Source organism: Cetorhinus maximus, chromosome 23 (genome assembly GCF_964194155.1).
Source record: "Cetorhinus maximus chromosome 23, sCetMax3.hap1.1, whole genome shotgun sequence".
NCBI lineage: Eukaryota > Metazoa > Chordata > Chondrichthyes > Lamniformes > Cetorhinidae > Cetorhinus > Cetorhinus maximus.
The window spans coordinates 47824847-47840895 of record NC_135901.1 but is presented as its reverse complement, the minus strand read 5'-3'; the positions used below and the strand labels follow the sequence as shown (position 1 = coordinate 47840895).

The window sequence follows — 16049 nt, the reverse complement described above, 5'->3', positions numbered from 1 at the left end:
TCTACGATTTGAATATGAAGCCACACAACTAAGGTGAATAAAGTGTGGATCGGTAAAAATGAGGAAGTGAAGCACATTGACACACACAGGAACACACACACACACACATAAACCGAGAGAGACAAAGGGCTAAGGAGAGACAAACAGCCAGAAAGAAAGGATGTCACCAAACCGGCTCAGTTTTGTTCCATTTCCGTCTGTGGATTTCACAAATCCTTGCAGATGAATGGAAATGAGAAAGCGCGGGAGTTATGTTTGATTCTATTTAATCGATAACTAATCCTGTTGGCACCTGGTTAAAATCAGGAACAACGAGAACCGCAGTCAGCAAACCAACATTGGGGAAACCCCGATGGATGTCAGAAACATCGCCCTCAACACTCGTCCGCAACTAACAGGACTTGCTCAGGGAAAAAATGTTCATATCAAATCAGAGACGGCTCTTAAGTAAGTCTTTCGGCCCGTCATGTCTGTGCTGGCTCTCAGGAAGAGCAACTAAACCAATTCCACACACCCGCCTTTCCTCCACACCAATTTCTATTTACATTGTCTCTCCTCGTTCACCCTGTCAAGATAAAGGACCACAACCTGTCCCACTCCCCGTATTAAACTGGACTTGTGTCTGGCTCACCCAAAGGGATTTCCTAATGTGCCCGAAAGGGGGAAGCAGCTGAAAATTTGGGAGTGGTAGGATTCGGACCCACTCCTCCAGAGACTGGAACCTGAATCCAGCTCTCCAGTTTGTAGAGAAAATGGAATTAGATTGTAGATATCAGCTCAGAAATAATGATGACGTGCCTGATCAGACTAAAGTTCTTTCGTAATTCGATATGAAATCAATTGCATAAATAAATAATGATTGTATCGAAAACTGTATGAGGAATCCTAGTCCAACTCTTCATGTCATTGGGTCAGAGAAACTTTGTTAACTAAGGCAAACTGTGCATGGATTCTGCAGAAACTCTTTCTTCAAGTGAGAAATGGACAATGATTGAAAAGGGGAAAACTCAGGTTTAAGTAAAGAGAGAAGGAATTTGAGACGAATTGGTTAGCTCTTTAAAAATAGCTGGCACAGATACGATAGGGTGAAGGGCTTCACGTTGTAGTAAAAACAGGAAATGCTGGAAAAACTCAACAGGTCTGACAACACCTGTGGAGAGAGAAGCAGAGTTAATGCTTCGTGTCGGCATGACTCTGAAGAAGAGACATACGGACTCGGAACGTTAGCTCAGCTTTTCTCTCCACATATGTTGCCAGGCCTGCTGAGTTTTTCCCAGCACTTTCTGTTTTTATTTCAGATTTCCAGCATCTACAGTATTTTGCTTCCATCTTAGGGCCTCTTACTGCGCTGTGACATTTGATGATGACATTGTTGATCAGTCTGTCTCCAGCATTCCTAATGAGAACAGCCGAATCCCATTTCTTCCAAACAAAGACCCAAAGTGCTGCTGCATGACGTCACCGTTTAACATTCCAGACAGCTCCATTGGGATCTTTACAGCACAGGGTTTGTACAGGGCAGTGGAGGTCACGGTCATTTCACATGTGGCAGAGCAGCGGTTTGAAGCTGGGCAAGAGCATTATCCAAACTTATTCATTTCAGTGTGCATGGATGTTCAATAATTTACATTTGTTGTTGAAAATGAACACATGGGTTCGAATCCTGCCGCCTGAGGATTTATCATTCAAATAAGAGAAAACCCACCTAAACACACCCGTATTTTCTTTTCATTTGTCAGCATTCAGGCGGTGGCGTAGTGGCATTGTCACTGGGCTAAAAATCCAGAGACAAAATACTGTGAATGTGGGAAAACTGAAATAAAAACAGAAAATGCTGGAAAAATTCAGTATGTCTGGCAGCATCTCTGGAGAAAGAAGCAGAATTAATATTTCTATTGCGTATGACTCTTCTTCAGAGTTCTTTGAGCAGCACACAGGACCGAATGGCCTCTCTCTTTGCTTTCACTTTCTATAATCTTATGTTTCCCAACACCACGGTTACTTCTTGCACAGTCATTCTGCTATTTTATAATCCCTCTTGCGAGTGGATTCAAAGGTTAACAATGTGCACAAGAATGGAAGGAGCCTGTGACTGTGGATAATCAGCACTGTGCACATTCCTGTAATCAGTATTTGGGAGAATCAGGAAGATGAGATCTCAGATTATCTTTACTATGTTATTTGCAAACTCATTCTTTCTAAAATCCTTGGGTCCCACATTCCCTGACCCTGCTTTTTAGGGGAAGCTTGGGTTCATGAACTGACTGTGTCTGCATCGAGCAGCTAATTGACCAGGGAGCTGGACGGGCAAAGGGAGCTGGAGGCGAGGCAGGGACAGAAGCAGAAAAAGATGCAACATGAAAGTGTTTAGAATGTGATGTGTCAGTTGCTTTTAGTGATGAATGTCTGCCGTGTGTTCCCTTATCAGTTTCACAGGAGCCGCAGGGATGATGTTGGTGGGTTTTGGAAATTGAAATTTTCACATGAGCAGTTTGTGGGACTATTTCACCTCACTGTCAATTTCATGTTGCTCACAGCAACTGTTGTTGTCGTTGACTGAAAAATTCGTTCCATCTAAAATGGAAACATGTTTGAAAGCAGCGTCGATAAACCAAACTGATAAAAGAGTCACAGCTTCCCTTGTGGTCTAGTGGTCAGGATTCGGCGCTTTCACCGCTGTGGCCTGGGTTCGATTCCCGGTCAGGGAATTGAGATTTTTGATCTTGTTAAGATGGGTATTAACTACTTTTTGATTGAAAACATTTCGCAGCTCCACCTGAATCTTTGGGGTGACAGTTGAAGTTTCGCCTCCGAGCTGGAACTATCACACTTGGAACAGGTCGGGAACAAAGATAAAGACAGAGTGAATGAATGAATGAAAGGAGGACAAGAGAAGGGCTGGGTGCAAAGCACTGACCACGGAGATGGTGGCGTGAGGCAAAATATGGGTGGGGGAAGGACAAATTTTGGTCCCTACTGTTTGCACTGACAAAGATATCACTCCTGATGGGTCAATCACAATTGCTCTTTAAACGCAGCACATCAGCTCATCGAGGTCGAATGGCCTCTTTCTATGCTGTAACTTTCTATAATTTTATGTTTCCCAACAGCACGGGTGCTTCTTTCACAGTCATTCTGCCATTTTATAACCCACTCTAGCGAGATGTACTTTCTAACCTTCCATTCGGCTCTTTTGAAACCAAAATATGGAGCAAATTCAGCGAGTTTTCTTCTCATTTCTAGCAAGAGATTTGTCACGAGACTAATTGAACGACACATTAATGGTGCCAATCCTTCACTGGAGCTCACCCTGTCCAAAGAGCACTGTTACCATCAGCCTGTTATGTACCTTCTTGCAGTACATCTGCTGAACAATATAAGCTTATAACAGCTCTGCTTTCTGCACATTGAAATCCAGTGTGAAAATATGAACAATTTCAAAGCTGAACAACGTACACAAGAGTGGAAGGAGAGTGTAGCGGTGGATAATCCGCACTGTGCACATTCCTGTAATCAGTACCTGGGAGAATCAGGAAATTCCTGGTGTCTCTTTGCCCTGTTATCTGTAAACTGATCACGTTGTGTTTTATGTTCACACGAACTGACTGAGTTTGGTTAAGTAGCTCCTGGAAGAGCAGAGAGAGCTGGAAATGAGGCAGAAAGAGTTGTGACGTGAAAGTGCTTTGAATTTTTTGTGCATCAAATGCTTTCAGTGGTGAATATCCATCATGTGCAAATTTCACAAGAACCGCAGTGATGAGGTTGGGGAATTATTTGTTTGAAAGAAGCTGTGCCCGCCGTGGAGCAAACCCAAGGCCCTGGCATTACGCGCCTTCGCTCTACCGACTGAGCTAGACACAAAGTTAAAACCAGGAATAATGAGAAGCGGGAAACCCCAATGGATATTGACTCCATCGCCTTAACCAGTCGGCCACGACGACTGGCTCTATGCACAGATTAGTGTTGTTGGTATAAAATCATAGGCCGCTGCAGCAGAGGAGGAGGACATTCGGCCCATTGTGAAAATTCTAGCTCATGGAAGAGGAATTCAGCTAATTCAACAGCCCCGCCTTTTCTCTACAGCCATTCATATTTTTATTGTCTCTCCTCGTTCCTCCTGTTAAAGTGAAACCCCGCAAACACCTGCTTTAACTGTGAGCTGGCACTTTTTCGACCAATAGGGCAATTTCAGCAGCATTTGGGTTATAAACCACGCATCAATAAAGAGTGAGACCTTAAGTCAGCACCTACGACCGCTCAGCTGCGATACCGAGCGGAGGATGCTACAGCCCATTGCTTTGTCCATTATTTCTACTCAAATAGAACAGAAGCAAAGCAGCAGCGACATGTCATAAGGCCCCACAAGCCTCCTCCATCACTCCATAAGATCATGGCGGATCCCCAGCAACAACACCCGATCCCGAGAGCCCTTCATTCCCGTAAGAGTCCAAAAATCAGGAGAATTTTAGGATGTTTTTTCTTCCATTGATCGGAGAGCTCTGTGGACACCTGGTTGAAATCAGCAATAATGAGAAGCACAATTGATAAGATGTGAACTTACCTGGGGAAACCCCAGTGGATTTTAAAAACATCGTTTTCACCACTCAGCCACGATGATTGACCAAGGATCCAATGCTTTTCACTCATTCATCAATAACACCACTCACAGCTTCCTCTTCTCAGCTGCACCTCCTTCCAAACATTGTAATACGTTTTCCTCAGGGTTTGCTCCTGGATTTAATATTTACCTGCTGTGTGTCCTCATTTTGAAATGAGATTCGATTCAATAACCAGCACAAATTGCATTACAAACCTGACGGACAAACAATGGAAAACAAGTCACTCGGTAACATAAATCCCATGGTGCTTATTTTCAGATTCACAACAGTCAGCTTTTCAATAAAATGAAGGAATTTTACATTGAAAACATTTAGAAAGTTTGTGTGACTTTTATTTGTGACTCACTAACTCGGGTATCCTGTAAATGCTGCTTGGAGGTTGAGTGACTAGGATATAATCTATCTGCGTTTTCCTGAGCCTGTGCTCGGTGTATTGGGAGGTTTGACCCGGGTTGGAGTATCTTGTGTCCCAGGGATGGGCAGTAACCCGCTGACTGAAGCTGCAGTCGCCGCTTTCTTCTGGCAGTGCGTGATTGGAGAGTGTGGGGCCGGAATATTGCTGCTTTTCTGCTTTTCCCTGTCTCACTCACTGTGGAGATGAGAAAGAGAGAATAATTGATGGGCTTGTTTGAATCCAATAACTTCATAAATTTCCAATGGGTTAGATATCGGTACATGGTAGGGGTAATTGTTGTCTCATTACATTTGAAATGAATATTCGAAAAAAGCCGTTTGCCTGGAAGCTCACTTGGATAACAGGGGAACTGGCAACATTTCGGAAATCTTTCCTTTCAGCGCAAGTACCTAATGACAGCCTGGAACTGTGTGACGATGAACGCCGATGGGGAGAAAACAGTGAAAGCTTCATCCCTGGGTGGTCTCAAACCACCAACCTTTCAGTTAACAGCCGAACGCACTGACCAATTGCACGACAGAGACTGATGTGGATTTAACCCAGGGTGTTAGCGAGTTAAAGCTTCAGATTTCTGCTACCAGAATGACAATTGTTCTCTATCAGTTTACCTTTTCCAAGATAAAGTTTGGGACGTGCATTGTGGATACATGAAAACAGTCTGATCCCACCCACTGCAGGCACATCCATGTCACCGGAAACCAGCTCTCCTACAACCGGTGCCGTCTCCCTTCGAGCCTTTGCGTGTCTTGTCTGTTGCCAAGTATTCTGGTTTTCTTGAAGCCAATATTAGGTTTGAATTCCTGATGTGCAGAATCATTTCAATGTCTCAGATCAGTTAATTTCACTGATGACATCAGAGTCAATGTTCCAGCGTCTTAAAGAAGGGGAAGGTGCCTTGACTGTCTCTTGTCAGTCGCACTGTTCACCCTTCATTCTCCTTGGATTCCATTCCTCAAAAAATTTCTTCCTGAGTTCCCTGACCACATTTGGCAGCATCTTCGGATTGAGAGGCATAATGCAGTGCCGTTCTGATGAAAACCATATTTCTCTCTCCACAGATGCTACCAGATCTGCTGAGAATTCCAGTGTTTTCTGTTTTTATTTCAGATAGCCAGCATCTGCAGTATTTTGCTTTTCTTTACCTGATTAGTGAAACATATGAGGTTCAGAGGGTACTTGACAGGGCGGATGTGGAGTGGATGTTACCCCTTGTGGAAGAATCTAGAACTATGATAGCTGTTTAAAAATAAGGGGTCACTCATTTAAAACGGAGATGAGGCGAATTTCTTTTTCCTCAGAGGGTCGTGAGTCTTTGGAACTCTCTTCCTGAAAGGGTTGTGGAAGCAGAGTCTTTGAATATTTTTAAGGCAGAGGTGGATATATTCTTGGCAAGCAAGGGGGTGATAGGTTATCGGGGATAGGTGGGATACAGGTTTCAGGTTACTATCAGATCAGCCATGATCTTATTGAATTACGGAGCAGGCTTGAGGAGCCTAATGGCCTACTCCTGCACCTTGTTCTTTTGTAGTGCTAAGAATGTGGGTCCCATCAGCAGTAGATTTCGAGATCCATGTCTGAGCTGAAAACATAGAGGTAAACTAACACTGTAAACAGATTGTTCACCAGTTAGAAAAGGAAAGGTATTCGCTCCATCATCCCATTTACTGACACAGCAACACAGTCTCACTGTTGGGAGACCATTCAGATGCTTCAGGTGTGCAAAGGGCTTTATTCAGTTTGCCCACATGTCAACATTCCAACTTTAAAAGTTCAAAGGATTTGGTCCATAATCAGAGCATTGCTACTGGCAAAACACTGTTTAAATGTTCCATGTGTAGGCGGAAAAATTCACTAGCTCGTCCAATCTCCTGAGACTGCATTGAATTCAGAACTAACTGTCGGGGTTTGTTCTGCTGTTCATAACATCCAGGAGAGTATTGTGGTGGAGCCTGGAGCAATGTGGCCGTTGCATCAATTGATTTAACAATTTGATGTCTTGCCCCTATGGCACCGATCCTATTCTGATTGCAGGATATAGACATTCTACAATTCGGACTTTCAATGGCGGATCCGCCACGCGGCATTCACTGCGGGACAGAATGTGCCCTATCCTCACAATAGAGGCTCTGTGCGCATGCGCATTGCGGTCCTTCTTATCAGCATGCGCAGTGCTGGTCTGTGACTGAAGCTGCTCAGAGCGGGTTAGAGAATGTCGAGCGGAGAAAATTAACAGAGTTAGAGGGTGTGTGAGGAGGAATGGAGCCAGCGGAGTGGGCAAGGAGGCTTCATAAAGACACAGTGCAGGCCGCAGACCCCAAATAACAAGGCAGCGGTTTTGTGTTTGCAGAGAACGAGCCGAAAAAGTCTGGATTTGTCCCTTCGCCAGGCCCGGGGTAACGGCCGCCATCTTTATAGGGGGCAATATGCAGCAGGGCGCATGCGCGGTCATCCTAGTCCAGGTAGCAGGAGGAGAGAATGTTGTGCATTTCTATCCTGGACTGACAGGGATGGATTTTGAAAACTCCTTTTACAGGGGGTTAGAAGGGGAGGATTTACACACAGCAATCTCAAACCAAGAGAAACGTTTGTTCTTTCTGAATTTCTGTGCTGGACTGACAGTGATGGATTTTGGAAACTCCTTTTACCAGGGGTTAGGAGAGGATTTACACACAGCAAATTCAAAGCAGGAGGAATGTTTGTGTGTTCTCAATTTCTACCCTGGACTGACAGTGATGGATTTTATAACTTTTTTTTACAGGATAATGGAAGGGTGTTGTCAGATAGGAAACTCAATTGAAACATCATATCAAAGTCTGACAGAATCACTCAATTCATCAGGACCTGGATATTATCAGACTTGGAGTGTAAGCTTTGAGTTCGAGGTCATTACCACTCAACGTGTGAAATGTCTTCCTCACATCTCCCCTGTAGATCTTGTCCCAAATCTTAAATCTGTGTCTGTAATCCTTTTACGATCAGCGAATGGGAACAGCTTTTAACTACCTATGTAAACCACTCATGATCTTGTACCCCTCTATCAAACCTCCCCTCAATCTTCTTTGCTCCAAGGAGAACAACCCCAGTTTCTCCAACCTAATCTTACAACTAAAATCCCTCATCCCTCGAACCATTCTGGTAAATCTCCTCTGCCCCCTCTCAAGGACAGTCACATCTTTCATAATGTGTGGTGATCACTGGTTTGTACAGACCCAGATGTTCTGTGTTTGTGTCTGTGACATCATCACATATCGACAATTGACAATTACACTGTGACATCATCACACATCAACAATTACACGGTGACATCACCCCGCTTCCCGGGTATTTCCTCAACTGGGAGATTTTTCTCTGACTCCAGTGCTTCTGTTATGTTTCCAGTCGAAGGCTCCAGCAGGAGAGTTTAAAGTTGAAACGAGTGAAATAGTTTCAGATGTTAATATTTTTGAGTATTCGTCTACAATTGAGACCTTTAGTGCTGTGCTGTGTTATCTGTGAGAGTTCAATGGTTCTGGGGCTGGTGTGGTTCCTTTACTGTGGATCTGAATCCATGTCCACCTATTGCCCTGTTTTACCTCTGCCCTCCCTGATCACCTCTCTGCCATTGTCTAACCTCCCCTGCCTCTAATACAGGGTGTGTTTTAACTATGTTTCGTACTCTACTGTAACTTCTGCCGACTCTGTCTAAACGAGGTTTCCACTGCTGCCCACCCCCTGACCATGTGCTGCTGGCTTCCCAGCTTTACCTTCCCACAGTATCTTTCATAGTCAGGAATTGTTTTTCCTGTGTTATAGTCAATTTCTCTCCCGCTCTGAGCTTATATTGACTATCACATACTGTCCACCCTGAAACGTTAATTAATTAATTCTATTGTGTGACAGAACGCTCCAAGGTGTTTCACGGGAGTGTTAGAAAGCAACATTTGACACAGCCACATGAAGAGATATCAGGGCAGATGAACAAAAGTTTACTAAAAGAGGAAGGTTTTAAAGATTCTCTTAAAGGAGGAAAGAGAGGTTTAGGGGGGAAATTCCAGAGCTTGTGGCCTTGGCAGCTGAAGGGGGAGACACCAAAGATGGAGCAGTTAAAATCAGGAATGCTGATGAGGTTGGAATTAGAGAAGTGTAGATATCTTGGAGGATTGTGAGGCTGGAGGAGATTGCAGAGATAGGGAAGGAAAGACCTTGCATGAATTTAAACTAAGGATGAGAAATTTAAAATTGAGGTTCTCCTTAACCCAGAGCCTTTGTAAGTCAATGAGTACAGGGATGATGGGTGAACAAGACCTGGTGCGAGTAAGCAGAGTCCTGGATTACAGGGGTGCTGAATGTGGGAAGCTGGCCAGGAGTTGAGTGTAGAGGGAACAAAGGAATGGATGACAGGCTTAGCAATTACATAAAGGGATATGGGGATAGCGTGGGGAAAAATACATTGATCGGATTGAACGGTGGAGCAGGTTCGATGGGCTGAATGGCCTACTCCTATTCCTATCAACAGTCTGGTTCAGTCTCAGTCAGTCAGGGAGAGGGATGGAATCGGTGTCTAGGGAGTGGAGGTTTTAGCTGGGACTGAAGACAATGGCTTCAGTCTTCCCAGTAATTAAATGGAGGAACTTTCTGCTCATCAAATACTGGATGACGGACAAGTCAGGATGGTGTGTGACTTGCAGGAGAACTTGGAGGTGATGGTGTGTCACATGCTACCCTGGTTCTTCCAGGGGGTGGAGGTTGAGGTTTCTGGAAATTTTGTCAAAGTTTTTGTTGTGTTGTTGATATCCCTTCACCCCCCTGCCCCTCCCACCTCTCTCCACCCTTGTAGGCCAGAGTCTTGTGTAGGCCCAGACCGGGTGACCGGTTCCCTTCCCTGAAGGACATTAGTAAACCAGTTGGGTTTTTATGACAATCCGGCAGTTTTCATGGTCACTTTTTCCTAGTGCTGGTCCCACAAATTCCCAGATTCATTCAGCTCAGTTTCACAACCTGCCTTTGTGTTTTTGTGGGTTCTCTCTCACTCCCTTTGTTCTGTTTTAAATCAATTTCACAGGGAATTAGAACGGGAGGATTTTCATTCAGGAAACTGAAACCAAACATCACTTCAGAATTTGATGGTGTTGCCCATTCTATCGTAACCTGAATATCATTGGATTTTGAACATGGAAGGAAAATGCACCATTCACCGTGGGGAGAAACCGTACACGTGTTCTGTGTGTGGACGAGGCTTCAGCGAATCATCTGGCCTGTCAAGACACAAGCACAGTCACAACGGGGAGAAACCGTGGAAATGTGGGGACTGTGGGAAGGGATTCAATTACCCTTCCCTGCTGGAAATACATCAGCGCAGTCACACTGGACAGAGGCCGTTCACCTGCTCCGAGTGTTGGAAGGGATTCACTCGGTTGTCCCACCTGTTGACTCACAAGCGAGTTCACACTGGGGAGAGACCTTTCACCTGCTCTGAGTGTGGGAAGGGATTTACGGATTCATCCAACCTGCTGACAAACCAGCGAGTTCACACTGAGGAGAGACCTTTTAAATGCCCAGACTGTGGGAAGTGCTACATAAGTTCTGGGAATCTGATGTCCGATCAATGTCTTCACACTGACGAGAGACCGTACAGGTGCTCTCAGTGCGGGAATGGGTTCAGGTGGTCATCTCACCTCACTGAACACCAGCGCAGTCACACTGGGGAGAGGCCATTCACCTGCTCAGAATGTGGGAAAGAATTCACTCAGTCATCCCACCTGCTGACACACCAACGGGTTCACATTGGGGAGAGACCATTCACCTGCTCCGAGTGTGGGAAGGGATTCACTCAGGCATCCCACCTGCTGAGACACCAGCGGGTTCACAAGTAACTACAGTGATTGCATGTTGTTGTGAAATTGCAACCAGGACTAACCATGTTCATTTGGGGCTGTTTCTGCTGATGTTAATAAACTACAGCCCAGTTATAGGGGTTGATATTCTGGATAAAAGTCAAATAAATCAGCTTTGTGTTTAACTCACCATATGTCATGTCTTTTTAATATCTCTAACACAAGTTAGTTCCTTTGGAAGGGCTTTCCCTCTCCCCTGTCTCCTCCATCTTCACCTCCAACAATAAGTGTGAGGAGTTCATGGAGCTTCTTTGTCACTAAGATTGGGACAATCCGATCAGCTGCCTCTGCTGCTTCCCTCCCTTCCACTAGCCCACCAGGACAAACTGTCTCTTAAGTTTCCTCTTGTCTGAGCCCTGAACCCACATCTTTCTCCAGTTTCTCTCCCATCTCCCCTCATCAGATAGAGAGCTCTTCCTATAATATTCAATACATTTCTGAAGAATTTATAACGTTATTAGACAATGATTTCTCACAGACCTCCCCACCTTGAGAAGGGAATATCCTTATTGATTTCTCACAACTGATTTCTGACTAACCTCACTATTTTTGAGCTACGAGCTTGTTTTCCTAATTTCTTGATGACGAACTGTAGATAACATACTAAAGCTACTAGAATCATCAGAATCAGCAACACAAACCCTTGAGCTGCCACCAAGAGTAAATGTCAAAACTTTTTGACTAAAATGTGATAACTATCGACTTAGATTCATCCTCCCCACCTGCCGATCATCTCTCACAATTCTACATTTTTGGAATGTTGTAAATACATCTGGTTCAAACAAAAGGTCATGTACGGACTTTAAAGATTCTCCATCTCTCTGTTCACCCGCCTCCACCTTGTGGATATTTTCTAAATCCAGATTCTATTTCCCTCTTCACTTTAAATTTACTCCCTCTGATAGGTACCAGTGTGTTTAATTCAATGCTGATTGTTTTATAGTTAGTTTCACTATGGAGTGTGAGTTAATGTCTTGATGATTTAAAATGTCTCATTCAAATTTCCACAATAATCACTTCATGTTCTGTTGTCAAGTAGCTGAGCATGTCTGGGACCTGTTCTTCAGTGCAGGGTCACCATGCATTTCCACATGTTAATTACACATGTGACATATCACATCTGCACACGCACGCTGTAACCCAATACCATGCTGCATGTGCCAACCTATGCAAGTCACTCTTGGTCTTTCAGGTGATCTTATCAAAATATCAATGAGGTGTCTTCTGAAGATCTTTGCTGACCTACCCCTGCCTGGTTCTGATGCCTTGATAGTGGCCAGACTATCAAATTCAGTTTCTTTTAAATACAGAGGCAAGGACACAAACGTCACCAAGAGAAATCTCTGTTTACTGGTCTCATCTACACTTTCCTGACTTTCACTAGAATGTACATGTATATCAATTTGAACTATTCCATTCAATTATACCCAAGTGAATTATTCCATTTCCCAACTGGTGGTGTGATTTTCTCTATCTTTTATTCTAAATACGTCATTCCATGAATTACCATTCGATCTCATTCAGGAGCGCTCGAGGAACTTTACTGTCCCATTTAATACTCTCATATTATGGTTTGTAGATCAGAGACACAAGTACAGATACTTGCAATCAGATTGTAGATTACTCCCATATCTCCCATTCTCAGACACTTTGTCTTGGATGACAACAAATGGGATGATCCAAATCTCTAAAAAGCAAAGCCTTTTGTTTAAATTGTCACCATGCTGTCAGTGGAAAGGGTTAACTTCTCAGCTTGTTAGCAAAGGGGCTGAAGAAATATTCTCAAAATGTGCACACTTGTGTCAACTTTATGTAACTTCATTTTCAGATCAAGGATGAACCAAACCCCATTTCAATCTTTGTTTTTCCAATTGTCTTTGTATTTTTCTCAGCTTTTCACAAATGTTTTTTTTCTTCTTTCTTCAGGCACCTTTCCAAATGACGGTAATAAAACTGAAGAAAAATAAAACTGAAAAAGTTCACTTTCACAGGCAAAAGCAGCTTCAACCTTCTGAGACTGAAAAGAGTTAAAGAGGGTGGAGCTTCCCACAGCTTGTGAGCTCCAGATCATAACCTCAAGGCTGAAGCTTATCTTCAGGGAATCAAACTTTTCGATGCCTTTTACAATTGTACAAGTTCATTGTGATTCATACTTAAAGGTTTACTTTCACTCAGTAATTATAACCTTTCACTTTTCTCAGCACAGAAGCTGACAGCATTTTAGATTCAATCCCAATTGTAAACTTCTCTTGTAGCTGGCGTATGGAGAAGGTCATGTCCACTGTAGATCTGCCAGCACAGAAACCGCACTGTGCTTCTGGATACACTCGCTCTGCAAGTAGATGGAGTCTTTTAAGCCTGACACTAGTGAAGGACGTCCCTGTGATGCTGAGGAGTGAGATGTCCCTGTAGTTGTTGCAATTTCCTCTGTCACCTTTCTTTTTGTACATTGTGATCATTCTTCAATCACACGTGTCCTGTGGAATGGATCCTGCCTTCCAACAGAGAAGGAGGTGGTCATGAAGCTGTGACAGTAGATGGGACTTTCTGGGCTTGAGCAGTTCAGCTGGAATTCCATCCTTGCCGGGTGTCCTTCCGCTTGCTAAACAATCAATGGCCTTTTCGAGCTCAAGTGGTGAGTGTTCCTCATCTAATTAAACCATGGCAGGAAGCTGCAGGAGAGAGTCAACAGAGATTAGGAGATGTCCTTCTGACAGGAGTACAGCTCACAGCAGTTTCAACCCAGTGGGACATCTGTTTTCTTCTGTGGGTGAGAACTTCAACATCCGTTTGGTGATGGTCGGACCAAGCGCCCTCCTGATCCCATCATACACAGCATGTGGATTTCCATTGTCACAGGCAGTTTGGATTTCATGATCTGGTCTGATCCAGTGTTTATTTACACAGTATCTCCCTGTTTTTTACACGACTGTCTCAGCTACTTTCAAGTTACACAGTGTTCTAGCTGTTGGGTTTATGTTGTAATCGGGTTGGCTTTGCTTTTTGCTTCAATGACAGATTCATCTCTGCTAAGTAGGTCTCAAACCAGTCTTTGTTGTGGGTTCCACCTTTCCCAAATGTTGCTGCTGCTGTGTCAGAAATGATTGAACTCAGCGACTTCCAAGATTCAGCAATATCAGTGTTGACTGATGAAGCTTTTACTGATGTGCCTGTAAATATTTTACTGTTTTGTTTATGTTCCTTGATAAATTAATTTCATCATGGAGGTGTCTCTGTGTGGAATGTACATGTCAGTAAGAATTGTCAACAAGGATTAATCAGTACTCTCTAATTGGAGATGTTAATCAGTGGATCCTCTCAGACACTGAATTGTAGACTTTGCTCCAAAGATAAATTTAGGATTGAAGTAAAAATTCTTAATTTTATTGTAATCGAGTTCCTGTTGAGAGTTCTGAAATTAAGAGGAAAGATCACAGATGGTGCTTTTAAAAAGGGACACTGAAGCTCAGATAATCAGTGACAGATCCAGAAAATTAAACTCCAGCCAGTTATAGGGGAGTTAATATCAGCAGAATCAAAGCTAATACTATCTGACTATCAGTCCTGGATGTGACTAACAGCAGCAGGAACAGCAAAATCCAATCCCTGCAGTCACTTGTGAATTCGCTGGTGTGACAGCAGGTTGGCTGACTGAGTGAATCCCTTCCCACACACAGTGCAGGTGAATGGCCTCTCCCCAGTGTGAACTCGCTTGTGTACTTTAAGATTAGATGAAGACCTGAACCTCTTTCCACAGGAAGTGCAGCTGAATGGCTTCTCCCCAGAGTGAACTTGCTGGTGTGACTTAAGGCTGGCTGACTGAGTGAATCCCTTCTCACACACAGAGCAGGTGAATGGTTTCTCTCCAGTGTGAACCCGCTGGTGTGCAGTGAGTTCAGAGGAATGCCTGAACCTCTTTCCGCAGGAATTGCAACTGAACGGCCTCTCCTCAGTGTGAATTTGCTGGTGTTTTAGTAGGTTGGAGGACACAGTGAATCCCTTTCCACACACAGAGCAGGCGAATGGCCTCTCCCCAGTGTGAAATCGCTGGTGTCCACTCAGGTGGGATGAAGACCTGAACCTCTTACCACAGTAAGTGCAGCTGAAGGGCCTCTCCCCAGTGTGACCTCGCTGATGTGTCAGCAGAGTGGATGACTGAGTAAATCCCTTGCCACACACGGAGCAGGTGAACGGCTTCTCTCCAGTGTGAATACGTCGATGGCTTCTCAGCAGAGATGGATAATTGAATCCTTTCCCACATTCCCCACATTTCCACGGTTTCACCATGGTGCTGGCCCCAATGTGAGTGTGTCAATTAATTTCCAGCTGGGATGGATAACTGAATAGCTTCACACCATTCTCACATTTTCTCATCCAGACACACAACACGTGTACAGTTTCTCCCCACTTTGAATGGTGCGATGATTTTTCAGGCTGTGTAACTGGTTAAAGCTCTTTCCGCAGTGAGTTCACTGGAACACTCTCACTCGGGTGTGTGTGTGTCTCGGTGCTTTCCCAGTCACACTAATGTTTGAAATCTTTTCCCACAGAAAGAACAGTCAAGCATTTCTCCTTCCACATTCAAAGGTCGATTATATTCAGGTCCTGATGAATCGAGTGACTCATCAGATGTTGATGCGATGTTTGCTTTGCGTTTCCAATCTACAAATCTTAATATTTGATGATGTTTGGCATCTGAAAATCCTTCCCTTCTAAGACCCTGTAAATGGAGTTAAAAAAAGTAATCATTGTCAGTCCAGCCTGGAAATTAATGATTGACAATTCCACTTGCTAGGGAATATTTCTTCCTCTCGTCTCCCCTCCCCCAACCCAAGCTGTAAATCACAGTCCCACACACTCTCCTTCCTGTGATGAGAAATTCAGCCCCATCATGCAATCTCCACCATTTCTTTCCTCTCCCAGTTTTCTATCCCCCTCTGCTCTGGCTGGGTTCAGTTCTACAGCCCTGCTGTAAAAGGAATTTAAAATCCACTACTGTAAGTCCAAGATTAGAAACTGAGAAGAGACAAACATTTCCCTTGGTTTGAGTTTGCTGTGTGCCTGTAAAAGGAGTTTCCAAAATCCATCCCTGTCAGTCCAGGATAGAAATTCACAATTTTTTCTCCTCCTGCTACCTGGACC

General features: G+C 44.0%; 4 protein-coding genes, 1 long non-coding RNA gene and 1 other non-coding gene across 6 annotated transcripts in view; 4 read left to right on the top strand and 2 right to left on the bottom strand.

Annotated features, from left to right (window-relative positions):
* Window positions 1-12938, top strand: part of LOC144698532 (uncharacterized) — a 62486-nt gene extending 49548 nt beyond the window's left edge. The window contains exon 7 of the mRNA XM_078570467.1: window positions 12834-12938. Within this exon, the coding sequence (XP_078426593.1) occupies window positions 12834-12938 (105 nt within the window). The remainder of the gene's footprint in view (window positions 1-12833) is intronic.
* Window positions 1-16049, bottom strand: part of LOC144698301 (uncharacterized) — a 290571-nt gene that overhangs the window by 214394 nt on the left and 60128 nt on the right. The gene's annotated exons all lie outside the window — the stretch shown is intronic.
* LOC144698274 (uncharacterized) overlaps window positions 1-16049 on the top strand; it is a 133680-nt gene that overhangs the window by 101211 nt on the left and 16420 nt on the right. The gene's annotated exons all lie outside the window — the stretch shown is intronic.
* LOC144698531 (uncharacterized) overlaps window positions 1-16049 on the top strand; it is a 44012-nt gene that overhangs the window by 19191 nt on the left and 8772 nt on the right. The window contains exon 2 of the mRNA XM_078570466.1: window positions 10295-10818. Within this exon, the coding sequence (XP_078426592.1) occupies window positions 10295-10818 (524 nt within the window). The remainder of the gene's footprint in view (window positions 1-10294; window positions 10819-16049) is intronic.
* trnae-uuc (transfer RNA glutamic acid (anticodon UUC)) lies at window positions 2637-2708 on the top strand. Its single transcript has one exon. It is a non-coding gene; the product is annotated as a tRNA-Glu (tRNA).
* Window positions 14218-15708, bottom strand: LOC144698283 (uncharacterized). Its single transcript, XM_078570254.1, has one exon. It carries the CDS (start codon window positions 15192-15194, stop codon window positions 14520-14522), a length of 675 nt encoding a protein of 224 aa, XP_078426380.1. The 5' UTR covers window positions 15195-15708; the 3' UTR covers window positions 14218-14519.

What these genes read in the sequence shown, in the direction of transcription:
- LOC144698283 (XM_078570254.1), bottom strand. Translation starts at nt 15,194, where the DNA reads ATGGTGAAACCGTGGAAATGTGGGGAATGTGGGAAAGGATTCAATTAT.